This window comes from Pimephales promelas, chromosome 18, assembly GCF_988280905.1.
Source record: "Pimephales promelas chromosome 18, fPimPro1.hap1.1, whole genome shotgun sequence".
NCBI classification, from domain to species: Eukaryota; Metazoa; Chordata; class Actinopteri; order Cypriniformes; family Leuciscidae; genus Pimephales; species Pimephales promelas.
In genome coordinates this window covers 19,290,627-19,312,310 of record NC_142786.1, presented here as the reverse complement: position 1 = coordinate 19,312,310, position 21,684 = coordinate 19,290,627, and the positions used below count along the sequence as shown (strand labels likewise).

Sequence of the window (21,684 nt, the reverse complement as noted above, 5' to 3'; positions counted from 1 at the left end):
ACCCAGCATTGTTTAGAGTGTAGTTAACCCTGATTAACAGAATCACATTTCACACTTCTCATACTTCTATTTATTCATATGCTGACATTAAACATTGAACATTGAATATTGTACTAAACCCTGGGTTAAACTTCATATTTGCATAAACAAGTTAAAACTGCACTTTAAGAACTAGTATGATCAACTAGCAGTTAGTTAGGAGCAGTGTTGTGCAAGTTACTTCCAAACTGTAATACATTAGGTATTACTTGTTACTGTTATTTAAAAGTAATTCATTACCTTACAATATTACTGTCCCAAAATTGTAATGCGTTACATTACTCATGTAATACTTTTGAGTTACTTTCACCAAAATAACTAAGTAGAACTTAACTTTTGGGCTGTAACGATATGCAATATGAAACCGAAATCGCCATTCGCCACACGACTCAGATCCACGAACCTACAGAATTGCGACCAATCCAGATCCAATGCTGCCTTATCTTTAAATTAGGCTATTATTTGAAGTTAACATTTGAAGTTAACCACAAAACTAGTTGAGGATAAATTATTGAAAATTGGGGAAGTCCAGCATTATGGACATGACATTTGCAGTCAAAACTTGAAATAAAAATTCTTAGAAAATACATGTATTGAAACGTATATAGGCTACTTCCTTAAAGGACTCGAGACATTAGACAAATATCAGTCTATGTTTTATTTTTAACATTAGGAAAAAGACACACATTCATGCGTGACAAAAAAATAGGAGGCAAAATATATTTTTTGCAATTCTGTTAATTACACTGCGCAAATCGGATGAGGAAGGGTTCTCCAGTCTCCATAGAACTTAAAATATTCATTTAATTTTAGTTTTCGTGTTCGCATTTATGAGGAAAAAACAATGTTACAGACGCGACCGCTCTGAACTGGCACTAAAAGACTTTAAAACTTTCACACAGTCTGTTGCCTTTAAGAAGTAAAAGCAGAAAATACACTGTTATACAACTGTAATACAAGCCTCACTGAACATGTAACGAGTAAAATATTACTGAAAATTGATTAGTAATGCCTTACACTACTGCGTTACAGCAAAAAGTAATATGTTACAGTAATGTATTACTTTTGTAATGCGTTACTCCCAACACTGGTTAGGAGTAATTAGTCTTTCTGTATGTGATCAGCAACAAAGTTGCATAAACTGCTAAGAAAAGTTAGTCATCCAAGTCTAATTTGATACCAATAATGGGAAAATGCTTAAATATCGGGAAAACCAATTATCGGTTGATCTCTACTGAGTACCCGGTGCGAAAGAACCGATATAAAGCTAAATTTGATCCTTGAATAAAATTATATTTTAAGCGACAGTGCTGATGGCAAGATGTCTTACTTCAATAATTGTAACTCAAATGTCATTTAGAAATAAATCCTGTCTGAATAGTACTAAGCAACACAGCTTTATTCCCTTGCCTTCATCAAGCACAACCTCATTTTATGTAATCACAGACTTTACCATATCAAGTTTACTGTAAGAATGAAACGGTCTCTTCTTCACTCCAGTGGTCTTGTTTTCTGTCACCATTTGACATTTTTCCTCTCAAATAACCGTTTATAAACAATTACATTGCTGTAATTGATTATTATTGTAATTCATTACAAGCATTGATTACTATTGTCTGTCTGTTGCTATTGTTAAGCATCTTCTAGCAATGCATCGTTTTACACTGCACAAGTTTGGCACCGCAATGCAGGGATGTAAATATCAGTGACAAAGTGGTACATAAAATGGGATGTTTGCCCTTCGCAAAACACCCTGAAAGATTTTAAATTACTGCAAGGAAACAGCCAGATATACTGTACACATGTACATTAATCAAATTCATTATAGTTTTAGGTAATTTGTTTATTTATTATTTAACATGACATATGGCAGTAACAAATAAAGAGTTAGTAACCAGAAATTTGACTGGAAGTGTGCTGTGCTTGTATATCATGTCTGAATAATAGTCTATTGGAAAGCATGGTCTGGAGTATAAATGATAAAGGTTGAAGGAATTCCTTGGAAATATGAAAGGAATGAAAGGAATATGGTAGCAGGTGGATTTAGGACAAAATAAAGCTCAATCTTTAATCCGTAAACTTTAATACACATCATAACCATTTGTAATTGGAAATGTGCCCTATAGATAACAGATGAGGACAGATAGAGAATGGGAGAATGCGAGTGGGGCCGCAGTAATAACAGTGGATGAAATAGCACAGGTGAAGAGTAAAGCATCCCACACGGCAGCGATAAGCTCAATGGCGAATGACGAAGCTCTGCGTTTTTATAGAAAAATCTAATTCATCTTCAGCCGAGCACAGCAGGGGCGCGAATCTGTCGACAAAGCAGCATCGATCCCCGAGTCCAGGACGCCTGGCATCTAACGCAATAATAGATTTTCAGTTGTGACCACCAGCAGGCGCAACCTTATTTAAATCCTAACAACAACAATAAAAAACGTCTTATGTTAAACCCCTTAAAGGTTTCAAATAAAAATAGCGGAGAGATACACTGATAAACTCGTGTTCATTGGACCAGCGCTGAAAGGTCAGTGGGGCCCAAAGGAAAGACCTGGTTAACAAGATCCTGGTTCAGGAACCTTTGACATAGGCCTGTGCTTAAATCTCCTAATGATTAGCCAGGATTACAGAACCAATATGGGGTGGAAAAAATCAATACAACACACCATCCATTCAACTTCAAAGCGTGACCCTCGTGGAGAGCCTGTGCTTGGAAGCAATTTCTGAAAGTTAAAGACTTACAACCAGAATCTCCAGTTCTCATAGTGGAAGATACCAAATACCTTTCTGTCACTCACAAGGTAGGGCCAAAATTACTTGGATAATCACATTTCCAGAACTGTGTGTCCCCCCAAACATAGAACAGAACAGAACAGAACAGAATAGAATAGAATAGAATAGAATAATACAATTATTAAAATAATTTATAAACAGAATTTTTAAATAATTAAATTAAATTATAAATAATAAATAATATAAATATATACATAAATTAGAACTAAAACAATTATATTAAATTAAACTAGAATAAAATCCAAAAGTAAAATAAAGTATGGGCTTAAGGAGCGGCAGTACTGACCACACATTTTATAAGATGAGATATTTGTCATGTATAGGACTTACACATGCGTTAGTAGACTCATAGTCTAAGAGAACATAGGTTTTGAAAGCTGGTTACAGGAGGCAAAATTATATAGGGTATGCGCATAAAAGGTAAAAGACTGAGCGGCTGTTTTTGTTTTCAGCGTGAATGCCGCGATAAACAAACAACACATATAAAAAGTGGGAAAGAGCTTTGCGATTGACTGGACAACTAGATTTGACAAAAAAATCGAAAAAAAAAAAAAGAGGTATATTTTTACAGACTGCTATAGGCTGCATGTCAATATCCATGGATCACTGAATCTTTAGTAAGTTGTAAGGAACTCTATACTTAGTCCAACATTTAGTTTAAATTGATCAAATTGTTCGTTTTAGTCGCATTTTCGCAGTTTCAAAAATTAAATCCAGTCACACAGCAGATCTTTTGTCACTCAGTCAGGCTGAGGGGGGTTGTTCCGGCAGGAAAGTGACATCAATGCATTCCCTCAATAAAGTTTGTGTTTACATAATATGTGTTTGTATAATTATTTTGTATAAATAAATATATGCATGCATGTATATATTTAAGAATTATTTGCACGTAAATATACAGTATATATACACTCTAAAAAATGCTGGGTTGTTTCAACCCAATTTTGGGTAAAATATGGACAAACCCAAATGTTGGGTTAAAAATGTAATTAAAAAAATTAACCCAATGGCTGGGTATGTCCATATTTTACCCAAAATTGGGTTGAAACAACACAGCATTTTTTAGAGTGTATGTGTGTGTGTGTGTGTGTGTGTGTGTGTGTGTGTGTGTGGGTGTGTGTGTGTGTGTGTGTGTGTGTGTGTGTGTGTGTATAATTATTTTGCATACATAAATACACACATCCATGTGTATAAAAAAATGTGCTATTCATATATAAAATATTCATATTCATATTTAATATAGATGATGTACTTATATATGCATGCAGTATTTACCTGCAAATATACATGCATGCATGCATATATATATATATATATATACACTCACCGGCCACTTTATTAGGTACCCCATGTTAGTAACGGGTTGGACCCCCTTTTGCCTTCAGAACTGCCTCAATTCTTCGTGGCATAGATTCAACAAGGTGCTGGAAGCATTCCTCAGGGAGTTTGGTCCATATTGACATGATGGCATCACACAGTTGCCGCAGATTTGTCGGCTGCACATTCATGATGCGAATCTCCCGTTCCACCACATCCCAAAGATGCTCTATTGGATTGAGATCTGGTGACTGTGGAGGCCATTTGAGTACAGCGAACTCATTGTCATGTTCAAGAAACCAGTCTGAGATGATTCCAGCTTTATGACATGGCGCATTATCCTGCTGAAAGTAGCCATCAGAAGTTGGGTACATAGTGGTCATAAAGGGATGGACATGGTCAGTAACAATACTCAGGTAGGCTGTGGCGTTGCAACGATGCTCAATTGGTACCAAGGGGCCCAAAGAGTGCCAAGAAAATATTCCCCACACCATGACACCACCACCACCAGCCTGAACCGTTGATACAAGGCAGGATGGATCCATGCTTTCATGTTGTAGACGCCAAATTCTGACCCTACCATCCGAATGTCGCAGCAGAAGTCGAGACTCATCAGACCAGGCAACATTTTTCCAATCTTCTATTGTCCAATTTCGATGAGTTTGTGCAAATTGTAGCCTCAGTTTCCTGTTCTTAGCTGAAAGGAGTGGCACCCGGTGTGGTCTTCTGCTGCTGTAGCCCATCTGCCTCAAAGTTCGACGTACTGTGCGTTCAGAGATGCTCTTCTGCCCACCTTGGTTGTAACGGGTGGTTATTTGAGTCACTGTTGCCCTTCTATCAGCTCGAACCAGTCTGGCCATTCTCCTCTGACCTCTGGCATCAACAAGGCATTTCCGCCCACAGAACTGCCGCTCACTGGATGTTTTTTCTTTTTCGGACCATTCTCTGGAAACCCTAGAGATGGTTGTGCGTGAAAATCCCAGTAGATTAGCAGTTTCTGAAATACTCAGACCAGCCCTTCTGGCACCAACAATCATGCCACGTTCAAAGTCACTCAAATCACCTTTCTTCCCCATACTGATGCTCGGTTTGAACTGCAGGAGATTGTCTTGACCATGTCTACATGCCTAAATGCACTGAGTTGCCGCCATGTGATTGGCTGCTTAGAAATTAAGTGTTAACGAGCAGTTGGACAGGTATAAGTGGCCGGTGAGTGTATATATATATACAGTATATACTGGATGCAAATAAAATGTTTGGGGACAGGAGTGCAAAATAAAACCTGGTGAAATCTGCTCTCCTGAAAACATTGATAAGTAGACAATTGTAATAAAACATTGTCAATTATTTATACAATTTTTTTTTCATATATACAATTTTTAATTATCCAAATATACTTTTCTACTCTTGGGGTCCAAAAGAAAAAACTGACAGAGCCTGTAAGAGTTGAGAAATCAATCCAAACAAATTTATTACTGAAATTGACTATCTTCAGGGGTCCAATTTTACTCATAGAACGTACATAATTATTAGACCGCGGGACCCTGACAGCAAACATTCATGCCCATAATGCCCTAACCCAGAGGTAGAGCTTTGGCTGACTTGACGATGGCAGGGGTCTCGACTTGTCAGCTGATGGCTGTATTGGCGGGTTGCCATCTGATTATCAATAAAGCAGACAGCTTGTGAATAACAAGCACTTAGGACATTAGGCAAGACTCCAGCGGGTCAAAGAGACAGTCGCTTTAGTCATATTAAACCAGGCCTACAGTGCTAGTCAAGACCCATTGTACTCAGTCAATAATGCCTTGGTGGGAGTTTAAAGTGAACAGTGATCAAAAGTGTGCATACATTGTGAAGTCACTTTGCATACCGCACTAAAAAGGAAGGACAATGAAAAGGAAAGCATAAAGAATTGACAATGTTTTATTACAATTGTCTAGTTATCAATGTTTTCAGGAGAGCAGGTTTCACCAGGTTTTTTTCCCATCAACTAACATTTTATTTGCACCCACTGTAATATATAATATGCATGCATGTATGTATATTTAAGAATTATTTGCACGTAAATACTGTATATATGTATGTATATATATATATATACACTCACCGGCCACTTTATTAGGTACCCCATGTTAGTAACGGGTTGGACCCCCTTTTGCCTTCAGAACTGCCTCAATTCTTCGTGGCATAGATTCAACAAGGTGCTGGAAGCATTCCTCAGGGAGTTTGGTCCATATTGACATGATGGCATCACACAGTTGCCGCAGATTTGCAGCAGCAGAAATCGAGACTCATCAGACCAGGCAACGTTTTTCCAATCTTCTATTGTCCAATTTCGATGAGCTTGTGCAAATTGTAGCCTCAGTTTCCTGTTCTTAGCTGAAAGGAGTGGCACCCGGTGTGGTCTTCTGCTGCTGTAGCCCATCTGCCTCAAAGTTCGACGTACTGTGCGTTCAGAGATGCTCTTCTGCCCACCTTGGTTGTAACGGGTGGTTATTTGAGTCACTGTTGCCCTTCTATCAGCTCGAACCAGTCTGGCCATTCTCCTCTGACCTCTGGCATCAACAAGGCATTTCCGCCCACAGAACTGCCGCTCACTGGATGTTTTTTCTTTTTCGGACCATTTTCTGTAAACCCTAGAGATGGTTGTGCGTGAAAATCCCAGTAGATTTCTGAAATACTCAGACCAGCCCTTCTGGCACCAACAATCATGCCACGTTCAAAGTCACTCAAATCACCTTTCTTCCCCATACTGATGCTCGGTTTGAACTGCAGGAGATTGTCTTGACCATGTCTACATGCCTAAATGCACTGAGTTGCCGCCATGTGATTGGCTGCTTAGAAATTAAGTGTTAACGAGCAGTTGGACAGGTGTACCTAATAAAGTGGCCGGTGAGTGTATATTAATACATAATCTACGTATATTATATATAAACATTTTGTTATACGTGTGTGTATTTATATATACAAAATAATTATATACAGCACACACACACAAACATAAAAGTTTGTGTTTACATAATATATTTGTGCTGTGTATAATTATTTTGTATATATAAATACACAAAGATACATATATATATTCAAGAAAATGTGTTATTCATATATAAAATATGTAAATATAATATAGATTATGTATTTATATATATATATATAGTATTTATGTGCACTCCCGTCACCTAAAATTTATTTGTACCCACTATAATAAAATGCATATATATATATATATATACTGTATATGATAGTAACACTGACTAAAATCAATGAATATGAGATGGAAAAATTTATGCTGACTAAAGAAAAAAAAAGCTAATTAACAAATTGATTCAAATAGGTTTGTCCTTCGCAAAAAAGCACTGGAAGATTTTTTTTTAAAAAACAAAAAGAAATGGCCAGAGAGGAAAGCAGCCGTATGTCCGGATGTGTCAAGTTTCGACAAAGCCTTTGCTCATTGTCTTAGTGGGACAAGGTGACTGTGAGAGTTTCAGAGCAAGTGGCATTCACAGGTCGTAGAGAGAGTGATTTCTAACCCAAGCCGAAGTCACCGGGGATCCAGAGTGAGAATGAGGCAGGCATTGAGCGCTAGTCCCTGTAGTCCACATGTCAAGCAACCGAAACTCAGACACTGCAAAGTCACGAGGAAGAGCAGAAACTCTACGGCAAGGTGCACACTAATCAGAAAAGGTGGATGAGTTTCCAGCAGATGGACATCTACTTTGTGTCAGAACTGAAATCAAATTTTTAGTTTTTTAGCTTTTAGAATGAATATGTTAGCCTTAAGGTTATGAATAAGCTGTGTTCCAAAACAATGACAAAATTGGGAGATATACGCATTCAAAACTTAGTCTCTCACTTCCGCTAAAATGAATCAGGGATTTTTATGACGTCACTGCCGACTTCAGCTTCTAATCACATCTTCTGTCCAATCAAATGCTCTCTAGAATCTAAAGCTCCGCCAACTATGTTATAAACACCACCTGACCAAAGCGACCATTGACACGTCACAGAGATGTGTGTTCGGTGGTTAAGAATAAAATGGCTAAAATATATTCACACCTCTACTATTGAATCCAACGTATCATCAGAGCTCGGATTCGCTTCCATGGAGCCGTCAAGTACGACCGCAGTCTGTGAGGAAAACTAAACACTATTGGCTCTTTGAAAAGGGGGAGGAGCCATTCAATATGTCCCGCCTTAGCTTCCTGTTTCAGTTGAAATTACATCAACGCATCAAACAAAGCTGCGCCTCCCAAGGCTCTTCAAGTCTGAGACACCAAGCCGACATTAAAAAATAGTGGTGATCAAAAAGTGTTGTCGCCCTCGCGTCGGCTGTGTCTGGGACAAAGAACTGTGCTTGCCGTGAACATTTACATTTACATTTAGTCATTTAGCAGATGAAAACGACTTACATCTGAGGGCTAAATACTAAATAAACAAAGTTCAAACATTGCTCAGAGAAGTATAAACCAGACAAGTAAGGATTTAAAAAAAATTTGCTCACGGAAGAGTGAGCACTTAATATATCCAATTATAAACTATCCAATTGAGTGCAGAGTTTTTTGTTTTTTTCCTGGTTCGTTTAAGACACGTCTCATAATCAAAGCCCTATGGACCAGTATCAGTCTCACATTCGGAATAGACTATGAGTCAGGCGAAGTGAAGTGACGAAGTCAGGCTAATAAATTGAGTTTTTAGTTATGAAATGGTGATAAATGTGGATATGGATCAATTTGGATAAAGAATTGTTAACATCCATGGAAACTTTCAAAGGAAAAAGGTTCTTTTCAAATGTTCTTCACAATTGGAAAAAAATAGTTCAGCACCAGTACCTCGTTTCCACCAAAAACAGAACTGGTTCGGAAATGGCGCTGGTTCAAAGTTGGTTTAACTTGCGAACCTTCTCAGAACCGGTTTGTTTTTCCACTGACTAGAGACCCGAGCGAACGATGTCGCTACATCACGGTGTACGCCGCCTGACGTCTTAGCCCGACATAAGCATGACGTGGTAAAAGAACGGTTCTAGTCCAGCAAAGAGTTGGTGCCACTTTGGAAGCAATTTTCCTGGACGGGAACCGGTTCTTTGGCTGCCGAAACACAAAGAACTGGTTCGCGAGTAGACACCGGCTCCAAATGGGCTCTCATAATGCTTTGGTGGAAAAGGGATTCTTTGGGGAACCAAAAATGCTTCTTTTGTGGCATCACTTTATTTTTAAAAGTGTAGGACCAAAGAAATCTGCTTTAAAAGATGCTTTAAAGACATTAAATTGCTATAAATTGAGTTTATAGATATGAAATGGTGATGGAATTAGACTTCTGGATGCCACAACGCAATATTTCCCAGCAAAACCTAAAGAAAAATCTTCCAATCGGAGTTTGCTACTTTGGCCGTAGAAAGAGCACAGTGAGAAATGCTGAAGGACAAATAAGAAACTCAGATTCGCTTTCTTCCAGTTGCTAGCAAGATCTTATTGTGCACCCATGGCACCAGCTCAGCCATCAATCTTTTACGCTTGCTGTAGAAGTGCTCCAGCTTTACGGCAAATCAAGTTCTTCTCTCAGCCTGTTAATCTGCACTTCATAGCCCGCCGTCACTGTGGTCCCGGCTCTCAGAGGGCCCTCAAGGGTCGTATATAAGCTCCACTCACGCTCACCTTCTGTCACCATCTAAAATCCACCAAAAGGTTGTTGAAAGAGTGAATCACAGTTTTAAAGATACCTAAACACATTAGTCATAAAGAGCGCCAGAGGGAAGTTGCCTAACCTGCTAGCCGTGTCGAATTTATCCATTTAGATGATAGGAACCAGTCATTTTGATCCTAAAAATACAAAGAATTTATAGTCTAAAAACCAGCAGACTGATCTCATGAAATGGCGCATGTATGACACGCCAATTCGTATTTCCAATTTTGGTGTGCTATCAACACGCATAATATCAACACTAGACATGTGCCGGTATTCGGTAATGCGATAAATCGCGGTAATTAATATGCACAATATTGTTATCGCGGGCTCTTCAATATACCGTGAAAAATAATAGATTCGAATTTAGACTTTTAGAGCGCCCATTATCTTATTTTCCATCAACCGCTCAAACACTGCTTACATGCTGCACAAAACACGCACGCACTCTGATGTAGCCTAAACGATCCCCACATGTATAAGCACTGTGCATGCAGCAGTGCGCACTAGTCTAATGTAAACAATCCTCACATGGAGTAGAAGCATGCATGACGGAACGCTCCCGACGATTTATCCCCGCAGGGCTGCCAACTCTCACACATTCAGCTTGAGACTCAAGCTTGAGACTTTCAGACAGGATGCGGAATACGCACGCGACGCGCAGGGATGTTTTGTTTCTGCGTCGACCTGCATCGATCAACACACGCCGGGGTTAAAGTTCAAAATAGTTCAACTTTTTATTTGTAAAATAGCAAATCACGTTGTATCTGAAGGGCAACGTTGAACCAAGCGGCCAGCGTCGCGCATTCCGCGTCCTGTCTGAAAGGCGCTTAACGCATTTGACACTTTTCACACGCTCTCACACAGAGAAAAATACTTTTACTTTAAAAGTATTACTTTTGATATGAAAGTTGTTATTGATAAATTGATAAAGTTATTGATAAATCAGCTCTTAGGTTCTGATCACAGATCGTTGCTTCTTAGTTCAAGTAAACCGATCATGTTACTTTAGTTTTTATTTAAAGATACAGTACAACTTACGGAAAGGTATTTAAACATAATAACGATCAATCAGTGTTTTCAAACAAGCCATAGAAATTTCAACTGTCGAAGCAAGTTGTAAGCCTCCCTCCGGAACTTTATTGGTTGCTATGGTTGCTGAGGGTTCCGATAGGATAACGCTCGGCGGCGCCATAATAATGGCCAAACAACTTTCTTTAATGTGCTATTTGGAAAAAAGTGAGAGTTGAGGAAGAAGACACGCCACTTCCTTCATCTATTGAGTCCACCCAGCCCAGTTCTTCAGAGTCATTAATTTAACCCACAAGAAGGCAAGTCAGATGCTGGCGGCGGCCGCTTCTCTCTCCCTCTCCCGGTCAGCCTGACGCGGGTTTAGCCGCCGATCTAACTGCGATATTAATATTTTAGCTTACTTTATTTTCGGGTGAACTGTCTTTGCACTGCTGACTAGCCTGAATAAAATAGACAAGTTATTGTCTACACTAGTTTGTCCAGCCTTTATTGAGTTCTGTTGGTTGAACATGATGATTTGCTGAATATAAAGGTGTAACTGTGTAACTGTGTAACACGGCGTTAAATGTCCGAGCAAAACGAAGCAAAATATAGATCTACATCTGGGGAGCGATATTTTTTTTCCTAGGATGGTAGGGGAAGACTCATAAATGCTATTAACCCCAGTGACGGGTAGGTTTAGGGACGGGGTTGGGGTAGGTCATATATTTATATATAATGGAAATGGAAATACGAATTGGCGTGTCATACAATTTCATGAGATCAGTCTGAAAAGTCGAATAAAGTCGTTATTTTTCTTTTATTGAACGCGAAGATGAACGAAGGTCTTACGGGGTTGGTACAGCATGGGGGTGAGTAATTAATGACTTAATTTTCATTTTTGGGTGAACTAACCCTTTAAAGCTGCAAATCTGCAGTTGTTCCTCTTATTTGCGTAATTATCAACTTTATGTGAGTTGTACTTCGACACGGCACAGCGCAGTTGAACACGTTGTTTTTGGAAGTATGACCAACATAATAATTTTCACCGGAAAATGTCATCTGAACAAGCAACAAACATCTACTTTTGTTCTGGTTCTGACACTGCAATACATCGCACTGATTAAATCTAAAAATCGCATATCATATCACACAAAACCGTGCAAATTATACTTATTAATATTATATTACAAATATTTATTTAATATTACCAATTATATCAAATTGTTAAAGTTAACAGCGTCAGCATTGCATGACATAGCATTCCCTTCCAATATTATTCTTGTTTTCACATAGGCTGCTTGCAGTCTCTTTTTTTCGCAAGTTAGCCAACTCCGAAGTCTATTGACTTTTTCAAGTCTCTAGTTTTCACTGGTGATTGTCGTTTGAAACTTTCTGGGTCCGCCATCAAATTGATCAGTTTAATTATATCAAGTATTGTGAGAAAATGCTATAAATCTCCACTTCCAACATTCTCACACTCATAGCTTACGAGACTCTTCTTCACGTGTACAGATGTGTGTGTGCAGATGTGAAGTAATGACGATAAGACATGCTCGAATCTCCCGAGGAAATCCACCAGTACCACTGGAATTAAAAATATTATTACAAGCTCGTCGCTTTGAATCGAGCTACGGCAAGCAGATAGTGTTAAACACTGGCTGGTTGTGTATTGTCTCAAATGTGTCTTTTGGATAATTTTTACCCCCAAAAAAGCTACAGACTATAACTTTAATTCACATTTCTTCCCCATTCTGATGCTCGGTTTAAACTTCGGTAGATCCTCTTGATCATGTCTACATCCCTAAATGATGCATTGAGTTGCTGTATAAATAAATATTTGCATTAATTTGAACAGGTGACAGGTAATATTTCTTTTCATATTTATACAACTAGAATATATTAAAATAGAATATTCCAAAGCACTGTCTACTGTCTTGTGTCGGTGACATGCTTCATTCAAGCTTCTAGCCTTCAGTGTTTCACCCGAACGTCACCGTTTGTAAAGATGTGCATGAAGTGAAGAGTGATTTCAGTGGATCGCTGCTGCCCCCTGTTGACCACATGCCTTTCCTCCGGGTGACAAGTGCTCAAGCAAAGCATTTAAGGGGGTATTTATTTAACTAATAAAGAGAATAACTTGTACAGCAGAGGCAGCAAGTAAAAGAGGTGTGTATCACCTTGAAGAAGACAAGTCGGATGTCAAACGGTAAAAGTGCAGGTGATTCAGAAACGGCATATCATTTTTAAATGAAATAGGGTGATTTCAGGTTAATATTTTGCCATTGAGATGAGGAAGAAATATGAATAGTCTGTATTTTTTGCATTACAAAAAGAGAAAAACTCCTGAGGGTCTCAGAAATCAGAAATGATTTAAATATGATTCTAATGCATAAGCAGACCTTATTTCACACTGCTTAAAAAGTGCTTCGCTTTTGCCTGAAAGGTCAAAAATAAAGAGTTTCACATAACGGAGAGAGAAAAAGAGAGAGCTGAGAAGATATATATCCCTGAAAGGGATTTGTAGAGCTCTCCGTTTAAGCTGCTTACCCACCCTGAAGCAGTCGCCTCTAATCCACCTGCTTTGTAAATTTAGCATATTTGTATTCATCTAAAAACTCTGTGAACAGCAGGCAACAATGCCGGATGCTCAGGTGGCCGAACCGAGAGGGAAAATACAGCAGATGGTTAATATCAGGGTCTTCCTCTATTCCTTCGTAACTCACCGTTTTGCTCACAGGGGAGGATTAACAAGAAAACAAGCATATCAATAACACCAGCATCAGATGCGATTTCAGAAACCTGCTTATGCGACTAGAGCTGGCGGCTTCACTGAGAGGACAAAACACGTCGGACAAATTCAGTTTTTGATTATTTAAAAAATGGAGATGGACCGAGATTAGAGCACTCTGGGGATCCAAAGACAAAGACGGACACAACTAGGCCCGATATTGTCAATATTACCAATCATAATCACCTTTTATCAGCAGATGACCTGATTAAGGCATCTAAGTTAAAATAATGTCCACAAATTCTCCTAATAATATGTTTTATAGGGATGAAGTTGAGTAACCGAGTAAAGAGAAAGTAAGGCCAATAGTCAATCACGAATTGAAAACATTTTTTTTAAACTCGCTATATAAATCTTCTGACTGAAAATTCAGCTTTGCCTCACAGAAATAGATGACATTTTAAAGCATATATTCAAATTGAAAATAGTTCTCTGAAATGTTTATAATATACACTCACCTAAAGGATTTTTAGGAACACCATACTAATATTGTGTTTGACCCACTTTCACCTTCAGAACTGTCTTAATTCTACATGGCATTGATTCAACAAGGTGCTGAAAGCATTCTTTAGAAATGTTGGCCCACATTGATAGGATAGCATCTTGCAGTTGATGGAGATTTGTGGGATGCACATCCAGGGCACAAAGCTCCCGTTCCACCACATCCCAAAGATGCGCTATTGGGTTGAGATCTGGTGACTGTGGGGGCCATTTTAGTACAGTGAACTCAATGTCATGTTCAAGAAACCAATTTGAAATGATTCGAGGTTTGTGGCATGGTGCATTATCCTGCTGGAAGTAGCCATCAGAGGATGGGTACATGGTGGCCATAAAGGGATGGACGTGGTCAGAAACAATGCTCAGGTAGGCCGTGACATTTAAACGATGCCCAATTGGCACTAAGGGGCCTAAAGTGTGCCAAGAAAACATCCCCCACACCATTACACCACCACCACCAGCCTGTACAGTGGTATAACAAAGCATGATGGATCCATGTTCTCTTTCTGTTTACGCCAAATTGACTCTACCGTCTGAATGTCTCATCAGAAATCGAGACTCATCGGACCAGGAAACATTTTTCCAGTATTCAACTGTCCAATTCTGGTGAGCTCTTGCAAATTGTAGACTTTTTTCCTATTTGTAGAGGAGATGAGTGGTGCCCGGTGGGGTCTTCTGCTGTTGTAGCCCATCCGCCTCAAGGTTGTGCATGTTGTGGCTTCACAAATGCTTTGCTGCATACCTCGGTTGTAACGAGTGGTTATTTCAGTCAATGTTGCTCTTCTATCAGCTTGAATCAGTCGGGCCATTCTCCTCTGACCTCTAGCATCAACAATTTTCACCCACAGAACTGCCGCATACTGGATGTTTTTCCCTTTTCACACCATTCTTTGTAAACCCTAGAAATGGTTGTGCGTGAAAATCCAAGTAACTGAGCAGATTGTGAAATACTCAGACCGGCCCGTCTGACAACCATGCCACGCTCAAAATTGCTTAAATCACATTTCTTTCCCATTCTGACATTCAGTTTGGAGTTCAGGAGATTGTCTTGACCAGGACCACACCCCTAAATGCATTGAAGCAACTGCCGTGTGATTGGTTGATTAGATAATTACATTAATGAGAAATTGAACAGGTGTTCCTAATAATCCTTTAGGTGAGTGTATTTCACAATGTTTTCCTGGTTAAGAGTTTTGTTATTCTGAACCATCATCCATATATATGCATACATATCTGCAGCACTGAGCTAGAAAAACAATAATGAAGTTTGCAACTACGGGGCAAAAAAGACGTGCGCATGAAAAACCTTATTCAGTGAAATCATGGAAGTCAAAAACAAACAAAAAACCTTCAGGAAGCCCAAATGTTCATCGGAAACATCAGAATGTGCAAAAAGGCCTGTGAACAGTCAGCGCCTGAACTTTGAGGATCAAGACACCGCAGAGAATGAGCTGGAAAACCTTCAGGCACAAAACAACTATTCAGACCCGGAGCCGAGCTTTAGTGGAGCCTGAAACTGAGAAAAGCAATGAAATCTACAAAAGAGGAACACTATGTGTGACGGTTTTCAAGAAACAAAGCATATGCTGAAGACAAGCATAAAGTTTCTGAGCATTCACAACATTTCGTACTTGGCAGTGGGGAGCGAGACAAGAAAGTTAAATGACTGAGAATCTTCACTGAATTAAATTCGGTTCAGTGAATTTATTGTGTCTGACGACGGTGCAAACGAATAAACTACATAAACACAGCAAAAAATGATTTGAGGCCTGTTAAACTGAAGCTATGGTCTTCTTCAGCCTGATGGAACTACATTAATAATGTTTAAGAGTAAAACAGCTGCTTTGCAAGACAATGAGGGTTCATAACAAGACAACGCGGTTACTTAATAATTATAAAACTCTCAGACTGCTCAGATGAGCACATCTCCAACACACAAAAACACAATGAAAAACTGACAAAACACATTGAAATAGAAATAGAACATCTTCATATTTGATAACAAGGGTGTAATTGTTGAGCAACAATCATAGAGAAATGTGTACATCATTAACTTAAAATCTTCATATTCTCAATCTACATATTGTAGACCATGCATAACATATTGTTAAAGGTGCATTGCGCAACATTTCATGTTAAAAATACCCATTTTTCAAACCCATACATGCTTAAACAATTGCCCTTCTCTGATCACTGCCATTGCCTCAATAATCCTGTACAGTAAAATAAATAAGAGGGATTCGGGACGGATTTGAGACTGGGCGTGATGCGCGTTCACGCTCACCTGGCTTGTCTATTCGCCACCATTCTCCGTATCAGAGAAGACAACTCGCGCAACTAAACTTTAGTCAACTTTCCACAAAAGTAGAAGATGGATTCAAAGAGACCAGCTTCTAGTTCAACGCAAACTCCACATAAGACAAAGAAAAGAAAACGTTTGTCTAGTGCCAGGCGTCGGAATAAGACGAGAGTCAACATCGGGAAGGGTTTCAACAAATGGAGAGATCTCCGGTCTGCTCTAGGGCTCAAACGGGTCCTGCACAACGTAATAACTTATAATGTTCATGAACGTGTTTCCATAATAATACAATCATAAGTGGATACAGTAAGCACATAAAGCATGGAGATAGATGGAAACAAAAAGCGAAGTTTTCTACAACCCCCGTTTTCCCCTCACACCCACACAAGTGTGTAATTTACTCAAATGCCTTTCCTTTCTAATATTTAAAATGACTTGCAGATTTATAACTTTATTACCTCTGAAGACATTATGACTGTAACAAAAGATGTGTGCGGCTGACGCTCCTTTGGTTATGAACAGCTCGTGCAAGTGTGTGTGTGTGTGTGTGTGGTCCATGAGTGTGCACACCTCTGGTTGCAGTTTCGCTTGTCGCCAGAGGGGGCGTATTACTGCCAAAAAAAAAACTCAGAGACTTGCACAATGCAATTTATATTAATGTGAATATTTGACATCTGCACATAATCCATAATTGTCATCTAATCAAAGCTGATGAATAAATAGCACTGTAATATTATTATAACTTACATTTTTGATGATAATAATTTTGCTAACACTGACATATATTGTTATATATTGTATTTGTAACTTAAATTTGAAGGTCCTGTTCTTCGCGATTCCATTTTTCAAACTTTAGTTAGTGTGTAATGTTGCGGTTAGAGCATAAATAAAATAATAACTGTAAAATTATAAAGTTATGGTAAGACTAAGAGGCATGACGTTACCGGGCAACGTGCGATAAGCTGCTGTCGAATCACAACACAGCGATTTCGCTGACACAATCAGAACTCGTTACATATTTCTGAAGGAGGTACTTCATAGAACAAGGAAGTCATCAGGCCGTTTTTTGGACAGTGAAAACATCCGTATACAGATAAGTAAATTGTGTGAAAAAATACTGTTTTTTTAGACACGAAACATGAACACATGTTATATTGCACACTGTAAACACAATCAAAGCTTCAAAAAACATGAAGAACGGGACCTTTAAAAGAAATTATATTATATAATTTATTATAATATTTGATTGCCAGAAAAAAACACAACACTGAATTTGTGTAATTCTTTTTTAAATGTTGTTTAAGTTTAATAATTCTGTAAGTTTCATGATTTCAATTAATTATGCTTTTTGATTACTAAACTTTTACCACGTATCCATAAAACCTGTAGTTTCAGGGGTCTAAAAGTATGTGTTTGCAACTTTTTCGTAATACTGTATTTGCATATATATAAATAAAACAGTATATATATATATATATATATATATATATAACCAGTACCAATCAAAAGTTTTGAAACATTACTCTTTTTAATGAAAGACGTTTCTTATGCTCATCAAGCCTGCAATTATTTGATTAAAAATACAGCAAGAAACAGTAATACTGAATAACCAGTGACTATATAAAAATTCCAGTGACATATATATATATATATATATATATATATATATATATATATATATCCAGTGACTTTCCATATATATATATATATATGAAGAGTTCAGATGCAAAAGCCTCTAAATGCCATTTGAAATTTTCTTCTAGAATGGTCATTTTTTTATCAAGCTTGTATATTTAAGTTCAGTAATTTCACTTAATTGCCAATTAATAGGTAATCTTCATTGCCATTTAAGTGAAATTACTGAACTTAAATATACAAGCTTTATAAAAATTATCATTTTAGAAGAAAATTTCAAATGGTACTTAGAGGCTTTTGCATCTGAACTCTTCATATATATATATATATATATATATATATATATATATATATATATATATATATGGAAAGTCACTGGAATTAAGTCAATCACTGGAATTAAATAGGTTATGTACAGGTAAACCGCTAAATGGGCAGCAATAGACAACATATTCAAGTGTTTTTGATCATATGTGAGCATCAAAATATTTATAATATTTTTATAATAATTATTTAATATTTAAATAATAATTTATAATAATTGTATAATATATGTTCATTGATCAAATTAAACAAATATATTTCTCTATTTTTTACTATTTAGATGTGTATTTTGTGGACAAATTTGAAAAATTATTATTATTACTATTGTTATTATTACTCATTGTTGTTATTGTTATTATAAATCTCTGTTTAGAATATTATCATGACGTCATTCTGCAAAGTGACCTGCAGGTGAACATTTAAACACACTGTTTAAACTCAGCAACATTGAGTCTGTTAAACGGGATCTCACCAGCCCTTCGATCTGGATTTGTTTGACGGGAGAATCCAGTGTTTTTCCAGGCGGGGTTTCTTTACGGGATGCCATCTTCACTCGCGCTGGAGAGACACGGGATATATACAGGGATACAAGCATAAGTAAAATACCGTTAAATCAGTGGCTTCCGGTGAACCTGAGAATAGATAAAAGAATCATTTACTGGAATCGGATCTTTTTCGATGAGTTTGTTGAACCGGTTCAGAAACCGGGACTGAGCGATTAAAAACATATTATGAAAACGAGCAAAAACATGTTCAGCTGAGCGTCAAATATAATGTTATTTATTGTATATTCACACATTCTATTTATGTTCTAAATTACTTTTTTATAACGTAAACTATTTTTAAACGTGATTTTTTTTAAAACATGACAGCAAAAAACTTAACTGAAATCCATAAAATTACAATAAACAGCCTTATTAATAGAAATCCCTTAATAAAGAGCAATATGTTACTACGTATTTCACATTACGATGGTTTTGAACCATAGACATCATATATCTATAGACATATTAGTCTGCATATGTCTATAGTCTATATACATAGTATATAGTCTATAGGTATATAGTATACATCTCATATATATATATATATATATATATATATATATAGTCTCTTCTCTATATGATATCTATGTTTTGAACCGTTCCCTGCAATGAAATGAACTGTTTGAAAGAATCGATTCGCGCTCGCTAGAAGGTACAGCTATAATAGTGGTCGGAGAAACAATAACTATTGCTCACGGTTCCTAGAGTGAGTTAACTAATACATTTCTGAAAATGACTATCTAATAATAATTCATTAAACTTTGATATTGTTCTTAGTTATTATTACCTTATTCCTATTAGTATTTGTTAGGATTAACGCGGTATTTCAAGTACAGCAGCTTGCGGTTTCCCCCCCGGTTCACATTTACTGTAACCACGCTGGTACCATGCTAGAAATGTTTGGGATTGGCGTGAGTTTCTTCCAACTGTTTTGTTGACATATTGACATAAATCAAAGGTATTAATCCTCACCAATTCGGATTAATTGTTCTTCTTCTTCTGCCCTGTCAAAATAATCTATTAGTTCAAACTGTCTGAGCTTTATGTATAAATAATCCAGCATGAAGATAAAGCGTCAGAAGCACGCGAAGAAAACCATCAGTTTTTACAAGTACAACTTTAGCTTCCGGGAACCTTTCCAAATAATAATTGACGGGACGTTTTGTCATGCGGCGTTAAAGAATAAGATTCAAATCAAAGAGCAATTGCCAAAGTATCTGATGGGAGAGGTTCAGCTCTGCACCACAAAGTAAGTCAATCTTATTTCTAGTATTGATACACGTGTGTTAGATGTTGTATAATAACAGATGTGTGGTGTTATTTTGCAGCTGCGCACTGAAGGAACTTGAAACCCTTCCGAAAGAGCTTTATGGAGCGAAACTCATCTTACAGAGATTTCAGATCAGGAGATGCAAACACACGAACGATCCGGTTCCTGCATCTGAGTGTTTGCTGTCAATGCTTGGAGAGACAAATCCACACCACTACTTCATCGCAACTCAGGTAAGGACTCAATAACTGGAACAAAGTCATGTGGTTTAATTTGTAGAATTAAGGAATAGTAACACACAATGGTTCTTCTAACCAGGATCAGGAGTTGACGAAGGCGCTGAAGAAGATCCCAGGGGTTCCTCTGCTCTACATTATCGTCAACACAATGGTGTTGGACAAGCCGTCCGAACGAACGCTGAAGCACGTCGAAGCCGTTCAGCTCGGTGAGATCGTGAACCCGTCGCAACAGAAGAGCATCCAGAGTCTGAAAGAGAAGGAAGGCCTCGGGAAAGACGGCGAGGACAAGAGAGGCAAAAAACGCAAGAGGAAATCCAGCAATCCCAACCCACTCAGTTGCCTGAAGAAGAAGAAGAAGAAACCCCTGCCTCCGCAGTGCAAGAAGACGGATGGAGAGAAGAAGAAGCGCATTAGAAAAAAGAAGCGACGGCCCGTTGGAGGAGAGAAAGCAATCGGATCCGATCCCACGAATGCTTAGAGTCGAGCAGAGCTTTTGCAATAGTGTGTTCGTTTCTCACCATTCTTTCATTGTGAAGACTTTTCCCAGACTGTGCAAATGTGCATAATAATAATGTGTGTCTAATAAACCAGTGTTTCTCTTTTAAACAAGCCTGTTTTTTTTGTGGATGTTATAATTAAGACACGCAATTATAATTAAGGGTTTGTGTGTGTATACACAGTAGTATACAGGTGGAACTCGAAAAATTAAAATATTCAACTTAAAAGGTGACACTAATATATTATATAGACTTATTACATGCAAAGTGAGATATTTCAAGCCTTTATTTGTTATCATTTTGATGATTATGGCTTACAGCTTATGTAAAACTTTCACAATATTCTAATTTTGAATTTTGGGTTTTCATAAAATAAGCCATAATCATTCAAATTATAGCAACTAAGGGCTTGAAATATCTCACTTTGCATGTAATGAGACTATATAATATATTAGTTTCATAAGTTGAATTACTGAAATAAACTTTAGCACGATAATCTAATTTTTCGAGTTTCACCTGTTTTCAAGTTTGGGGTTTTTTTATTCAAAATTTGTTAAAGATTGTTTAAGTATATTGCAGAGTCAATAGTTATTTGTTATTAGTTATTTGTGATAACACATCATTTTTGTCCAGGCTGTCATAAAAAGAAATTATGAAAGCATGCAGAAAGACAGAAGCAATGAAATATTAATAACCAATTATGTTGTAGACTATACGTGTGTGTGTGTGTGTGTGTGTGTT

The 21,684-nt window shown here is 37.6% G+C and overlaps 2 protein-coding genes across 3 annotated transcripts in view; one reads left to right on the top strand and one right to left on the bottom strand.

Annotated features, from left to right (window-relative positions):
• eif3hb (eukaryotic translation initiation factor 3, subunit H, b) overlaps positions 1 to 19,023 on the bottom strand; it is a 105,449-nt gene extending 86,426 nt beyond the window's left edge. Inside the window, exon 1 of one of the 2 annotated variants that reach the window (XR_016147387.1) lies at positions 18,865 to 19,019. Coding sequence is in view for 1 of the 2 variants with exons in the window: in XM_089122971.1 (XP_088979097.1) it covers positions 18,865 to 18,987 (123 nt within the window). In the remaining variant the exon portion in view is untranslated. Of the gene's footprint in view, positions 1 to 18,864 lie in introns of both variants that reach the window. The other variant, XM_089122971.1, reaches the window with a different exon arrangement.
• A 777-nt stretch (positions 19,024 to 19,800) lies between these two features.
• Positions 19,801 to 21,055, top strand: utp23 (UTP23 small subunit processome component). Its single transcript, XM_039680476.2, has 3 exons — positions 19,801 to 20,186; positions 20,266 to 20,440; positions 20,526 to 21,055. The coding sequence occupies exons 1-3, from the start codon at positions 19,999 to 20,001 to the stop codon at positions 20,922 to 20,924; spliced, it is 762 nt and encodes a 253-aa protein (XP_039536410.2). The 5' UTR covers positions 19,801 to 19,998; the 3' UTR covers positions 20,925 to 21,055.
• The last annotated feature ends 629 nt before the right edge of the window (positions 21,056 to 21,684 follow it).

Bases quoted from the DNA above. Each gene is read 5' to 3' on its own strand.
- utp23 (XM_039680476.2), top strand. From the start codon at position 19,999: ATGAAGATAAAGCGTCAGAAGCACGCGAAGAAAACCATCAGTTTTTAC. The intron at 20,187-20,265 runs GTAAGTCAATCT...GTTATTTTGCAG, and splicing joins GTTCAGCTCTGCACCACAAA to CTGCGCACTGAAGGAACTTG. The intron at 20,441-20,525 runs GTAAGGACTCAA...TCTTCTAACCAG, and splicing joins ACTACTTCATCGCAACTCAG to GATCAGGAGTTGACGAAGGC.